General features: G+C 47.7%; 1 protein-coding gene across 2 annotated transcripts; it reads left to right on the top strand.

The window, feature by feature from the left end:
• The first annotated feature begins 326 nt into the window (after positions 1–326).
• LOC136017805 (olfactory receptor 5AP2-like) lies at positions 327–4,063 on the top strand. Of its 2 annotated transcripts, none has more exons than XM_065686435.1 (2): positions 327–474; positions 1,285–4,063. In XM_065686435.1, the coding sequence occupies exon 2, from the start codon at positions 1,298–1,300 to the stop codon at positions 2,255–2,257; it is 960 nt and encodes a 319-aa protein (XP_065542507.1). In that variant the 5' UTR covers positions 327–474; positions 1,285–1,297; the 3' UTR covers positions 2,258–4,063. The 2 variants fall into 2 exon arrangements, with proteins under 2 accessions (XP_065542507.1, XP_065542508.1); XM_065686436.1 differs by having other exon boundaries at positions 1,282–4,063.
• Positions 4,064–14,735: the final 10,672 nt, after the last annotated feature.

Here is a 14,735-nt window from a genome sequence, read left to right as displayed (position 1 = left end):
CAGAAGCACCCTATGAGCTGCCCATACCTGCTGTTGTGTAGCTGTGCTCAGGCATGGCTCAGCCACTCCATGTCTCTCAGATGCCCAAGCACCACAGTGCCTTTCAGAGCTGATTTCACACCCTTTGCTTTTCCTTCTCTTTGTTTTCCTCTAGGAAAGCATGATCAGCCCTGGAGGCTTCCTCCCAGGAGAGCACATGCAGCTGTATTTACAGCCCCAGCACCACAAGCTGGGCTCTTGGAGTCTGGCAGGAGCTCACCTCTCTTCATATCAGGTGCTTCACAGTGGTGATGCCTGTGCGTGGATGTTCTCTGCTGCGTCCGGGATAAACCTTTGGCTCCCATCACTCGGTGGCAGAAGGAAGGCACAGGAGGTAACACCAACACAAAGCAGAGCCTCACCTGCACTGTGGCAGTGGACTTGTTTCTGCATGTCCTCTTTGTGAAAGCTGTGTCAGAAAACAGCCTTACCAAGGTGGGTTTTCTTCATAAGAAGAGGGAGCAATGTCTGATGCAGGTTGTGTTTCTTTTACATAGGCAGCTAAAGCAAGATGCACTGATTTACTCATGAGTTCAATGAGGATGATTCTTGTTTTGTTGTCAAGAAATATAACATTTGAAACTGTCAGCAGAATATGGTCACTAACAAATCAGGCTTTGGAATCAGCCTGTTATAATGGCAACTCTTTTTTAAGGCAAACAACACAATGCCCGTGGGTTTAGGATGCTTCAGCATGCTGGAGCTCAGGAAGGTATAAATCACGAATTTAACAATTTCAATGTTATTTGTTGTAAATGATCTCAAATAGTTTGGTAAATGTGATTTGGTGACCGGAACAGTAATCAAAAGCCAAGGCAAAATGTCTGTAGGTAATGCATGTGTAAGCTGGGCTTTCACTGGGACTGAGAAATTCTCTTGCTCCAAGTTTATGTGCAATCCTATGAGGATCCTCTGAGGTGTCTTCTGACACAAATTTCCTTCAGATTGAAAGTGATTAAAAATCTGATTCTTTGCTCAACCTGAAAACATGCGTGTTTGAGTAAATCCAGAATTTTGATTGTTTCAGCACAGAAAAACAAAAATGCCATTTTTTGCTTCAACAAACTACCTGTTCTTTTCTAAATACTTAATCTGAAATATATATATATAATTTTGCTTAGAAAATATATTGGAATATTCAAAAATGTGCCAGTTACATTGATCATTGACTGGAAATAAATATGGTCAAAATCTGAATCTCCATTTTTGATTAGTTTTATGTTTCTCTTCCTTTTGCCTCAGCAGGGAACACCAGGTCATGGGACGAAATCACACCCAGATTAAATTCATCCTGTTGGGAATTACAGGCAGCCCAGGTGCACAGACTCCTCTTTTTGTCTTGTTTCTATTGATTTACATTGTCACTTTTGTGGGGAACATTGGCATTATTACATTGGTTCGGGTGTCTCCCAGCCTCCACACCCCCATGTACTTCTTCCTCACCCATTTTGCCTTCATTGACATCTGCTGTTCCACAGCCATCTCCCCCAGGATGCTGGCAGACCTGTTATCAGAGGACAAAACCATTTCTTTCACTGGCTGCATGACCCAATTCTTCACATTAGCTTTCTTTGCTACTATTGAGTGTCACCTGCTGGCCATGATGGCCTACGACCGGCACGTTGCTATCTGCCAGCCCCTGCTTTATGTGACCATCATCTCCAGCCATGTCTGCCGGCAGCTGATAGCATCATCCTGCCTATTCGCCTTCCTCAGTGCCATCATCTACACATGGTGCGTGTTTGGAGGTTTCTTTTGTGGTCCCAACCACATTGACCACTTTTTTTGTGATGAAGTTCCTGTGCTAAAGCTCGTGTGCTCTGACACCCACAGCAGCGAGATGGTCATCTTTGCCTTTATCACCATCAATGAGGTGGGCACGAGCTTGGTCATTTTGCTTTCCTACATCTCTATCATCCGCACGGTGCTGAGGATGTGCTCAGCACAGAGCAGGGCCAGAGCCTTTCACACCTGCTCCTCCCATTTGATGGCTGTTTCCATGTACTTTGGGTCAGCATTCTTCATGTACCTGCAACCTCCATCTAGCCACAGGAGCCTGGATAAGGTGGTCTCCGTCATCTATGCTTTGCTCATCCCCATGCTCAATCCATTCATCTACAGCCTGAGGAACAAGGAGGTGAAAGGGGCTCTGGTGAAGTGCGGGAGGAGGTTCTCCATCCACTGGCAACATAGAAGAGCTTTGCCATCCAGAACATGAACAGTTCATCTCAAGTGAGACAGCCTATGGGGTACTAAAACAAAGGGAGTTTTCCAATAATCCCCAGGATTTAATGTAGGTTCTTTCACAGTTCCTGCTCAAAAGTCAAAGACAGTATTGAATGAGAAATAGGCCCCCCAGATCACATCTTCTTTCCTTGGAAGGAAACCAAAGGAGAGGAACCTCCAACTTCATTTCACTTTGCATTCAGCAGCCTGGAGGAAGAAATTACCCTTAATTATCCCAGGTCTCTTTCCTTCACAGCAAACACCAATCAGCTTCTTTCAGTTATAACTTCACTGATAAATATTTGTTTTTCTTGCAAGATTCTTGACTTTGTCCCTCAGCTCCAAGAAAATTCCCCACTCTTACCTGCAAGCTCTTTATTAAAGCTGCTGGGGTGGGAGGGAAGAGGAAGTGCAGTTTTACATTTGCTTGCTGAAAAAGAGTCACAGAAAAGGTTTCAAAAGATTCATGGCATTTGTTTGTGCCTTTGAATCAAGATCTCAAGCTGCACTTTTGAATATCAAGGGGAATCCTTCTAGTTTGTCCAATATGTGCAGCATATCTTAAAAGACCAACAGGAAGGGGAAAAAGTGATATGTAATGACATACAGCAGATAAATCAGATTGTCTGTGGTCTTGTAGGAGAAGCCAGTTGTAGAAACAAAGCAAGACTTACAAGTCATTGTAAACCAAGTCTGTAAGTACAAGAAATAAGGTGAGGAAACAAAAGTCCTTGGTATCAAGTGAAGCCCTGGAGTCCTCTGTCACAATATCAGCAGATGAACATCATGCCAAAGCTACTTCAGTTGTCAATCAACTGAACACTAAAAACCTAATATTATACTTGGTAAAGGAGAATGCACAAAGGACCAGAAAATAACTCTTGAATGTAATGTTCAATTTCTCACTCTAATTTCCCTCACTGATTGGACTATCTCCTAATTTCCCCATGCACGGATATGGTCTGGATGGAGAGGGACTGGCAGAACAGTGAGCACTGGCTGGGCTGTTGAGTGCAGAGGGTGATGGATTATAGTCTGCAGCAGCCTGGAGATTGCCACAGGGGTTTGTCTCCTAAATCTATCTAAACAGAACAGAAGGAGAACACCATGGGAGGCAGGACCCATCCCACAGTACCTGAGCAAGAGCAGTAGGGCAGGAACAGAGACCTGGGCCAAGTTCAGCCAAGATTCCAGGGCGTCAAGCAAGTGGGGGATTATGAGGGAGGTCCAGGACCAAGCCAAACCAAGCCAACACAGGTGAAATCAGTGCCCTGATCGGGGTCAGGTTGTAAAGAATACAAGAATGATTCATGTCAGGAACTTGGGAATCATTGTTACCAATGCACCTGTGACCAGTGTGCCATGTATGTGATGTATAAAAATGACTTTGATTAAAATAAATGTTGCTGTCAATATAATGAAGGGAGAGAAGAAGAAACAAAGGAATAGAATAGTCTTTAATCATTTTGACTGTTAAAATAATAAGGTTTTGTTTTACTGCTTGAGTGCTTTAAGGAAGGGGTTTGTGAAACCTATGCTTTGACTAAATACCCATATAAGGATAGAACTAGGGCTGTGATTAAGCTTGTGATAAACGATTCTTTATTAATAAATTACCAAGGGGTTCAGTACCTCTTCCAAGAAGTTTCTTCACCGAAAAGCAGACCTCGGCAACAAGAAAAGAACAATGAAAAGGGGCCACGTTGGCATCCGGGTACAGATGAAGAAGGGACTGGCTGAGACCCAAGACCAGGAAGTATAAGAGACTGGACCCCAAAGACCCCGGTGTGCATCTTGGTGGAGCAGAGACTCCCCTACGCACCCAGCGCTGCTTCCTTATTGCCTCTCTATATTAATCAATTGTAATAAAATAATTAAATCAGACCGTGGCCAAGACGGAATTTTTATAACACCTCTAGCCTCCCCATGGCACTGTGTTGTATGCAGCATCCTCCGCCGCCGTGCTCTCTGACCTTGAGGTTGTGCACAACATGGGGTCCCAACAATCCGTTACACGCAGCCTTTGCTTTTCAGCCGTGTCCTGTCCCCTTAACTCACTTGGATCAGCCCCAGACTGCCCACCTTGAGCCAGTCCCTTAGACAGAGACCTTCGGCCTGACGTCCAGGAGGTCCCGAGCCCCTGCTCTCCAGCACAGGGATGCAGGCAGAGGCAGCGTGCTCCCACTCTGCGAGGGGCAGAGTCCCTCTGCATAGTTTCTGGAGATTTGGAGGGCCCTGCAAGCCGTGAGAAGCCTCAGGAGGGGAAGGGCTTCAGCGAAGCTGTGTTTGGAGCTGACCCAGGGCTTCCCAGTGCAGGTTTCCTGATGGCTCAGGGGTTTCCATGCCGTCCTCCCTCCCTCCCCAGATCTCCCCAGCTCCTTGTGAGGATGCTGACCTCCCTTTGGTCCCCGCAGAGCTCCCAGAGGCCCCTTTCCTTTGCGAGGCAGCTCGAGGGGCTGGTGTGTGCTCACAGGTTCTGCTGTATTCGAAAGGCTCCTTCTGGGTGACCCTCACTCATTCTGGGTGGATGAGCACTTCAGAGCGGGGCCAAGCGGTCGTCAGCTGCTGCAGGCTGCCACCTGTAACACCAGCAGCCCCTGCAGCTTCCGCAAGTGTCGGCGACTCGGCCATCGTCAGCGCAAGCAGCAACCAAGAGCAGCTTCTCACAACTGCTGCCCAGCTGCGCCGTGTCCCCCATTACGGAGCAGAGTTGCACGGCCAGAGACCTGTCAGCCTGCCCCACTCAGGTCCACAGTCTCTGCTCCCACAACTAAGAGCTCAGCCAGCACGAGCACAGTGCTGCGCAGCTACAGCACTGGGAGCCAGGGACCCCACCAGCAGCCAGCAGCACGGTAGGAGCCAGCACACAGCAGGGCTGCAGGGGCACAAACAAGAGCAGACACCGTGCGCGCAGCCAACAGCAGGAAGGCCCCAGCCGCTCAGCCCACACTGAGGAGCGCCGGGCAAGCGGCAGAGCACCTGACAGCAATGCCGGCAGTGGGCAGCAAGGGCAGCCTCAACAGCAAGTCACCGCACCAGAAGGTGTTTCCCTGGCATCTGCCCTCTGTACCCCACATCAAGACTTCGGAGCGGCCAAAGAGGAGCTGCCTGGCCAGAGCTGCTGGGAAGCACCAGGCACCTCTCCCTCCTGCGGCACTGGCATGAGCTTCCCATTGCTCTGGCAAGCAGGAGGCAGCAGCACAGGGACAAAGACAGACACCTGCCCTGCCGACCACCAAAGGAATGGATGCAACTCTGCAGGTGACAGCTACACGCATATGGAGGAAGCCACTTGTCCGGTCTGTGGCTGTGGTCCAGAGAAGCAAGCAGCAGCAAGTGGAACAGCAGGGCACATCCCAAAGCCTGCATGTGGCTGAGCCAGCACCCAGCCTCACTGCAGGGTGCGGGTGTTTTTAGATGCCCTGGTCTAGCTACTGGATGGTCACATCTCTCCCAGAACAGCCGGTGGCTCGGGGACATCTTGCTCTAAGGCACTGTCAACAAACGGAGAGCAGTACAGAGTGATGTTTCTGTTGCTTGTGTCTGCTTCTTCTGCAGCAAAAGGCTTTCCTGGCCTGAGGAATGGTGGCTTTCCCTCTGCTCAGAGTTATCCCTTCTCTTTGGAGAATACAGGTGCACCCAGGAGAGGCTCAGGTCATATCCCATGGTGTGAGCAGTCGCTAGGCTGTCCCATGCCTCTTCCCAGAGCAAACAGGGATGTAGCCACGTGATTACAGAAAATACTTCATTGAACCTTTCAGAGAGGCCTGTGAATCATTGTGGAGACATTCTGGTGTTTTAAGGTTTGCTGCTACTAATAAAAGTGCATGTGTTATCCCCGTTGATACTGTCGTGATCCTCAGGGGTGGGAAATGACCCCTTGGGGGTACCCAAAGACTGTAACAGTGCAAGGATGTGCTCCCTGCTCCTGGGCTTCGGTGGGCAGACCTCAGGAACGCTGGATTTCTGGTGATATCCAGCTCTCCTGCATTCCCGTCCCCTCCCTCCCCACACAGCTCAGCTTCTCCTGCAGCGGTTGTATCTCAGGGGCTGAGCTGGGCTTAAAACCAACCCGCAACCTTGCTCTGAAGTCAGGTGAGGACACAGCTGTGTCTGGAGTAAGAAAAGCCTCCTCTAGGCTGGAAGAAATACCTTTGTGCATTGCAACAGCTAAATCTGGTGGGGGAAAATAGCCTTCGGGAAAGGTAGGATGTACGTGAGCGTTTCAGTGTGTCCTGAGCAAATAGGTTCCTGCTTCTGTATGTTGGAGCATGTCAGATGCACCAGGATGTGCCTGTGGAAGAGATGTTGCTGCATCCAGCTCCTCCACGTCCTCCTGCTTGTGCCTTGGTGTCCTTCATCACTGTGTGCCTCTTGCCTTCCCTGGGAAGTCTTGGCAGCTTAAGGAGCCCTGCGCCTAATTAGCACAGCTGTTAGCATCAGGCCAGGCTCTTCAGTCATTTTGCTGTAAAGGGTAGAGAGGACCTGACCAAGCACCAATCCTGAGCAGCACATGTGGTTTGGCCTGCTTGAGTATGCCAAGAAAATGAATTGCTACTGGTAAAGCAAGTACTTAGTTCAGGTTACTACAAAAATACTTCCAGAAAAGCAAGTATGTGTACATAGTTCAAGCTACTACTGAAATTACCACTTGCTAAGCAGCAAGTATCTACGTATCCTGGGGGGAAGGCAGGAACCAGCCTGTCAATAGGGTTGGGAAGAGGATGGAGTCATCTTCAAGATGGGGACACACACAGAAGCATTCATGTGAAATGAGGAGAAAGTGGTACAACCCTGAAAAATTCCATCTTTGAGATATGGGTCTCTTCCTAAGCTCTCGCCGCATTCTTCCTCAACACCGTCCTGGGCAGCATGGTGCTCCTGACCAAGAGCAGCTTCAACAAATGCATTGTGAATGTCACTAGAAGTAAACCCAGGTGGACCTGAGTGATGCTGACCTCCTCCAGAACCTTCTAAACTTCTGACATGGTCTTCATTGAAGGCAAAGCATGAGACTGAAAAGTCCTTGATCAGGATAAGTGCTACTGAGCAACAACTGAACCATCGGGGTGTTGTCAGCATTGTTCTCAGACTAAAGGTGAAACACAGCACTGCACTAGACACTAGGAAGGAGAAAAATAACTATTGCAGATGAACCCAGGACAGCATCCACCCCTTATTCCATACCATTCACGTCATGCTCAGTTCCCACATTTTTCAATACACCATTGCTTTTTGTCTCAATATATACACATACACACACACAAAGAGGCAAATACCACTCCTTAGTCCACGGACCATGCCTATAAAGCTCAATGTGTTCACTCAGTACATGATGTCAGGCTCCATCTCTTATCATGGTCCTTCAGGGCGCGAGAGACGGTGTTGGACTTTTCAGTCTCATACTCTGTCAGCAAGGAGGGGCACAAGAAGCCAGGAGGAAGCAGAGACAGGCCACGTTACCCAAACTAGCCAAAGGGGTATTCCATCCCATAGCACGTCATGCCCAGTGCAGAAACTGGGGGTACTCACCCCAAAGGGTCAGGCTGTGGATAGCTCAAAGGGTGCTGAGCAACTCTATTGTGCGTCACTGCTGGCTATTGGTTTATTCCTTTGCCCTTTTAGTTTTATATTCTCTCTTCTCTTAGCATCATATTTTTACTATTATTAGTACTAGTAGAAGTAGTTGTATATTATACTTGCTATGGGACTGTTCTTATTTCAATCCATGGGGTAGTATTAGTAGTAGTAGAAGTGGGTTTATATTATACTTTAGTTTTGGGACTGTTCTTATGTCAACCCGTGGAGAGTTCTTTCGATTCTCCTCAACCCCCGTCTTGCCTGGAGGGAGGTTGGGGAAGGGGGGGTGAGTGAGCAGCTGTGTGGTGCTGAATTACCAGCTGGGCTTAAACCGCAATGCAGCTAATGCCAGTGAGTTACCAAGGTGTCTGTGACTCGTGCTCTGTCTGACACACTGTATCTTCATCTCCTTCCACTTGGGACAGGAATCTGGAAATAAAGGAAAAGCCAAGCAACTCCTGGGTTTCCAACAAGGCCCTGGAAACTTGGGACGCACTCTGCAATTCACAGGGTGGGTGAAGACAAGCTGGCTGCAGAGAGCGATGGAGATGGGAGCCTTGCACTGGGCAGAGCTCATCCATCTCCAAACCAGTTTGCTACACTACAGCTTCCCAGACACAGTCTTTAGAGCTGGTTTCCAGCAAGACCAAGTTGCTCTCCGCTTGCTCCAGTTGCACTGTGGAGCTTTGCGTGCCAGCCGCACAGTGCGTACCCCAAACACAAACCAAGAGCCATATCCTCATTCCTGCACAAGTGCATCTGCAGCCCCAGACCCACCTGCCTGTCCTTCCTCTGCTGCAGCCCCAAGGACTCAAGGCCATGGCTCTTGGCAGCTGCAAGACATCCCATGCGTGGCTGGTTGGAAGCTGCAGATTGGGGAGGGGGGCAATCAAGCGGGGTCACGCATCCGCTGCCCATTTACAGTTCTACTTCTGGAAACACTGCCAGCTTCTCACTGCATTGCTCCAGTGCCTTCGTGTGCAAGAGGAGCAGGAGAATCACAGTCTCTCGTCCCTTATCTCTGGCCCTAGCAAATCCAAGCCTCGCTCCTTATTCCTCCCACCGCTTCTAGACCCCCCTCATTCTGGTCCCTGGGCTGCAGCATGCACTGGGCTTCAAACGCCAGCTGATGTGAGAGCAGCAGCACCATGTTTCATTCCATCGGGATGTGCTTTTCAGTACCTTCAGTACCTTTTTCAGACCTTCAGTAGCCATTAAATAGCAGAAACTGTCTCGACTCAGGGGCCTGCAGGGAAATGCTGGTGTGCTCTTTATGGGGGCTGTAGTCCAAAGGTAAGACAACCCAATAGGAAGATCAAATGCTTGAGACCTGTTGCTCTGTCTTTGTTCTGTACAGGGGGAAGGTAAATAAGTAGGTTCTCTATGAGCCAGGTTCCAGCTTTACCATCAGACCAGGTTCTGGAAAAGAACCTTCTCCACGAAGGAAAAGCTTGAACAGGGCACTGCTGTAAACCTGTAAACCTGCAAAGCTGTGCTGACTGTAGAAGCCTGGGTTGAGCGACAAACGGGAAAAGGTCACTAACAAACAGCTGCCTGAAGGAGGAAGAGCCCAGAAACCTGCTGAGCACAGGCAGTGCTTGTTTGAGGCTTCACATCTAGTGATGCCAACATCTGCCGGCCTTCAGCAAACTGCTGCAGCCCCACATGTGCCAGAGGAACAGACAAGGTAGCACCAATTGCAGGCAGTGCAGGGACATTAAGTGACATTTATCCTGCTCTGCTGTTAACACTGTTGTAGGTTTTCCCTGTGACTGAGTCCAGGAGAAATATTTGCCCTGCAAATATGACTGAACACCTGAAAAATAACCAGGTTCTGTCGGGTATTACTGCAAAGTAAGACACTGATTTCAAGCTAATATTCAGATGGGAGGATTTAAATAAATACATTTCAATTGAAGGCTACAGTGGCACATGAAAAATCAACAAGCGCTTACTGTGTATTAGCCTGATACCAAATCAAACTCATTTCCCCAATCATAAAAGTTTATGCTACACCTGCACCAAAAAGAGCTGCAAAACCCCAGCTTTTTGCAATTTAGCACACAGAGAAACACAGCAGGTGCCTCAGGGTGATGGGAAGAGCACATGCTTTGCTCCAGTGTACAAAGCAGTCGTGCAGGCATGTGTTAACATGTCTTAGAGGCCTTCTTCTTTAAACGTATTTAATATGTTCTAACCAAAGAGCTGCTGCTTTAGACCATCTACAAACTGCAGGAATCCAGAGGAAGAAAAAAGCCACAGCAACCTTATTTCACCAGTAGCAAAGTTAAGAAGCACCCAAGGAGGTCACCTGGGAAGACTATTACGAGAACAGTAAAGAGTTTCTTGGTCCTTTGGAAGAGTATTCCCCATTCCCACCCAGTAAGTATGTGCCATGATGTTCATTTTGTATAGAAAGAAGTTTGATCCTGTGCCTTTTCACTTTGCTGGATAATAAGCTTGGTTTAAATAACACACTTCTTTAAACAGATGGAACACTAAAATACTGAGTGGTTTGGTCACTGCTGACGTGGTAAAAAGGGGCATCTCGCCCAGAAGCTGCTGAATCCCAGACAGGCACTTCCAAAAGACATTCACAGAAGGGCACTGCACTCCTGTGACATCAGGTTCCCACTTAAGTACTACCTTTTCTTTAAGGGCTCCCCAACCACAACCCTACATCTGCAGGTAGTCAGTAGCTGTGACCCAGCTCTAGCTCCAAGCATCCCAGGTCATGCTTGAAGATTCTAGATGAACATAATTTTTTAATCAAGGGCCCTGTAGATGCGAGAGCAGCAGGCAAGAAGGAAACCCAAAGACGAGCCCTGACATGGGGAGGTGATCAATACTGAAGATGAAAAGCAGCAACCTCCATTCCATGCCAATCCATTCCCTCCCATCCCATGCCATTCCATTCCCTACACCCACCCCGACCTGAATAACAATGGCACTGCTATTCCCCTGCAATGCCAGGGTTTTCAGCTCCAAAACCACTTTCAAGGACACAAAACACAAAGCTTACAGTGCAAAAAAGGTTTTATTTTAGGATTCCGTTTGATTTTAGTTTGGTTTCTTATCTTTTGCCTTACGTTATCTTCTTTTTACCGAATTTTCCATGATGTCATGGGGTCTTGTTTTGGGTTGGTTTCAGAGCCGAGGCCCACAAGCATCAAGCCCTTCAAGCACAGGCTGCTGTGCAGAAGCCAGAGCCCCCGGGGACATGGAGCCGAGGGAAGAGCAGAAGTGGCTCCCTCTGCGAGCTTGAGCAGCGGGCAAGAAGCGAGCCCAAAGGGGAGCCCTGTCAAGGGGCTGTGCTCAGTGCTACAGAGGACAAGCAGCAACGTCCAGGGGCTACCCCGGGAGTCGTGAGAGCTTCCTCCCCCCGCATGGGGGCATGAGGGGCCACCTGCGTGGAGCATGTGAAATAGGAGCACTGGTATTGTTTCCTAAAGAAGGCAAACTGTTGTTTGGAAAGATGAAGTCACGTTAATATTTTTATGGGTATTATTCTTTTTATATACATGAACATTATAATGCTAGCTGCTTTATTAAGGCTCTCATTGGTTCAATAGGTGTACCCAGCCTTTTTGCATTTTATGCCAGTCTTTCTTTTCAGAAGCTGCAACTTCGGAAAAAGAGTTGTGGCAATTAATACTACCGAGAAAACATGGCTGTCCAGGTTCCCAGTCTATAAATAAACAAGCCATCGAGTAGGAAGTGAGGTCCCTTGTCAGTATGATATGTTTGTGTCCAGGTTCATAAATATTTGCTGAACAGCATAAGGAATTCAATCTGAAGCAGCTTGCTCACGTGTGTTCCTTCTGGCATTGTGATTATCATGTTTATTTACAACTGCTTTGTTTTGTTTTGTTTTTTTCATTGTAACTATAATATTCCCCTATGAATCAAAATGGTTACATACTATTTTCTGTGCAGAAAAATAATAAAGCATCAAGAAAAGATTTTCACAACACTGCTAAGGACAGAAGTCATGAAAGCAAAAATGTGAGTATTTTTCATCCCTGCAGAAAAATGTTGGGCTCTTCTTCTAACCAGAGACTGATACATGACAACTTAATTCAATCACTATAACTTTAGACAAACAGTATTGTCATCAAAAGGTGCTGACCTAGAATGCCCATTGCTTTTTGTTGTCTATTTTATCTGTGAGTGAAGTATCAACACCAGTCATCTACAGGCTTGGTTCTTCATCTGACCCTATTGTTCATCTTCACCCTATTGTTGCTGGGTCCTCTAAGAAGCAGTACACCTTACTCCAAAACAACCGTCCTAAATAGCTTAATTGAGTACCACCCAGAAATCCCCACTTCTCAGTGTTGACTGCAGAGCCCAAGTTATTCTCTGCACCAGGACAAAAGGGTGTCACAGAATCATGGAATGGTTTGGGTTGGGAAAGACCTGAAAGCCCAACCCCCTGCCATGGGCAGGGGTGCCTCACACTAGGCCAAGTCACCCAAGATTCTGTCCAACCTGGTGCCTGTTGACTTCACCCTGATAATCCCCGTGTTGATCACCCAGATCCATATCTTGAGAAGCACAGAGCTGAAGGATGCTCTGGGGAAGACTCCTAGGAAGAGTTCTTGTTTTCTCCCACATTCACACTAGTAAAAGCATATAATCAGCTCGTTGTAAAGAGCATTGGATGTTGTGCAGCTACAGAGATGGAAACAGTGAGCACGTAACATGGAGAGCTATGAAAGCTCTGAAATTGTCTTTCTGGGTGCAGGGTGTAACTGAGGGCATCTCTGGGGGATGCACAACCGTGCAGCAGCACTCCACTGGGTGCAAAGGCCACACTGGGTTTCTGCTTCAGGGACCTGCTCCTTAAGGAAACACAGAATGAAGCAGTGGATAAATATCCCCAACCACACACCACAGGCAATGCTGGGACAGGAGAGGACGAACCTGCTTGCTCTGCCCTGGGAGATGAGGTGGTGTGGGGCTCTCACACAGAGGTCTTCATCGTGCTTTTGCTCTTGTGGTCTCTAAACTTGTGATCCCATGTTGGACCCTCGTGGTGGTGACATGCTCTAGCTCACGGCTCCATGGGACACATCGGATCTTGTTGAACAAGACCATGAGTGAGAATTTCTGGGTAAAAAAGGTCAACATAGGGATACAGCATCACAGTAGCCAAGAAGGTAAATCTTCAAGGGGAGTCATCTTTCTTTTCTTTGTCTCCTCATCTCTCTGCCCATCCCTTGTGGTACCTGATGACAAACATTAGAATGAACATATGAGGCCAGACAAGAAAATCATCAGGACCCTTGAGAGCATCCAGCACAAGAGGCAATTGAGAGAGTCCTGCAAACCTGACTGGAGCATAGAGGAAGCTGCAAGGAAGCAGCAGGGCACAGCTCATCTTCTGGTCTTCCTATGGAAGAGTCTATCGCTTCTATTGGCTATGGAAGAGCTGAAGTAATTCATTTTTAGGCTGGCAATGTCAGGTGAGATGAATTCCAGCTTCTGTGCCTGTACTCAGCTGTGCAAACACACTAGCAATGAATAACCGCTGCTTTCAATAATGTGCCTAAACCCAGAGGATCTAACATACACACACTTGTAAGTAAGGCTTTTAGGTGCACATCCAACCCTTCAGTGCTTGCACATGCAAGAAGGAAAGCTCAATGAGACACTGCTTTTACTGGTAGGACCGATGACAATGACTCTAATCAAACTGTGTTGGGCTGTAGCAGATGGTGACTCTAACATGCATTTGTCTTCAGCCTCTATCTCTAGTTTCTCCATGTGAAATTCAAATTGAGGAGTCTTAATGTATGAGAAATTTAATGTGACACCAAGATTGAGATTTCCCATTCATAGAAGTCAGGGAACGCAAGGAAGTATTCAAGGCCAAGTTGGATGGGGCTTGGAGCAACCTACTCTAATAGAAGGTGTCCCTGCCTTGGACACGGGGTTGCAACTGGATGAGCTTTAGGGTCCTTTCCAAAGCGTTACATGCTTCTATGATAAAATAGCACAACCAAAATCATCACAGCAGCTCTTCTCAATACAAAATTTACTCTGCTTTTCTCTTTTGTGTGTGCAGCTGTGTTTCAGTACATAGAACAATGGCAGCACCATGGAAGCCTTTCTCTTAGCCCATGATCAAGACCCCACACTGCAGCTATGAAACAGCCACTGTGATCCATGTCTCCAGAATGGTTTGGGATGAAGGGACCTTTAAAGCTCATTCAGTTTTAGCACCCTGCCATGGGCAGGGACCCCTTCCACTGGAGCAGCTTGCTCCAAGCCCCTGTGTCCAGCCTGGCCTTGAGCACTGCCAGGGATGGGGCAGCCACAGCTTCTCTGGGCACCCTGTGCCAGCGCCTCAGCACCCTCCCAGGGAACAGCTTCTGCCTAAGAGCTCATCTCAGTCTCCCCTCAGGCAGGTTCAAGCCATTCCCCTTGGCCTGTCCCTACAGGTCCTTGTCCAAAGCCCCTCTCCATCTTTCTTGTAGCCCATTTAGACACTGATATCATGGTGCTTTTGGTATGTTTAAGGAGCCTTGGAGAAGAAGGGAGGAGAAAACTCCCAAGGAAAGATTGACCCAGCCACTGACCCTGAAATAGTGATATTCACTTTAATATGTGAAGAATAATTCTACAAAGAAATATTCTGCTGATGGAGAACGGAACTTCACTGAGGCTTCTGGTCCTGACACTCATCTAGTGGGGTAAGATTTTTATTCTCATCTTTAATCCTGTAAAGATTTAGTTGTTTTATTCTGAACCTCCATGTTATCAGGGACAGAAACCTGTAATTCACACTTTCATGAGGGTGAGCATCTTAACTTAGTGCCTAACTTACACAGAGTGGTGTGAGTTTGGTTTAGTACAGCTCAATGGTCTCCGTCCCAGGTCACCCA

This window comes from Lathamus discolor, chromosome 6 (genome assembly GCF_037157495.1).
Source record: "Lathamus discolor isolate bLatDis1 chromosome 6, bLatDis1.hap1, whole genome shotgun sequence".
NCBI classification, from domain to species: domain Eukaryota; kingdom Metazoa; phylum Chordata; class Aves; order Psittaciformes; family Psittacidae; genus Lathamus; species Lathamus discolor.
The sequence above is the reverse complement of the archived record's forward strand: the minus strand, read 5'-3'. Positions and strand labels throughout refer to the sequence as shown.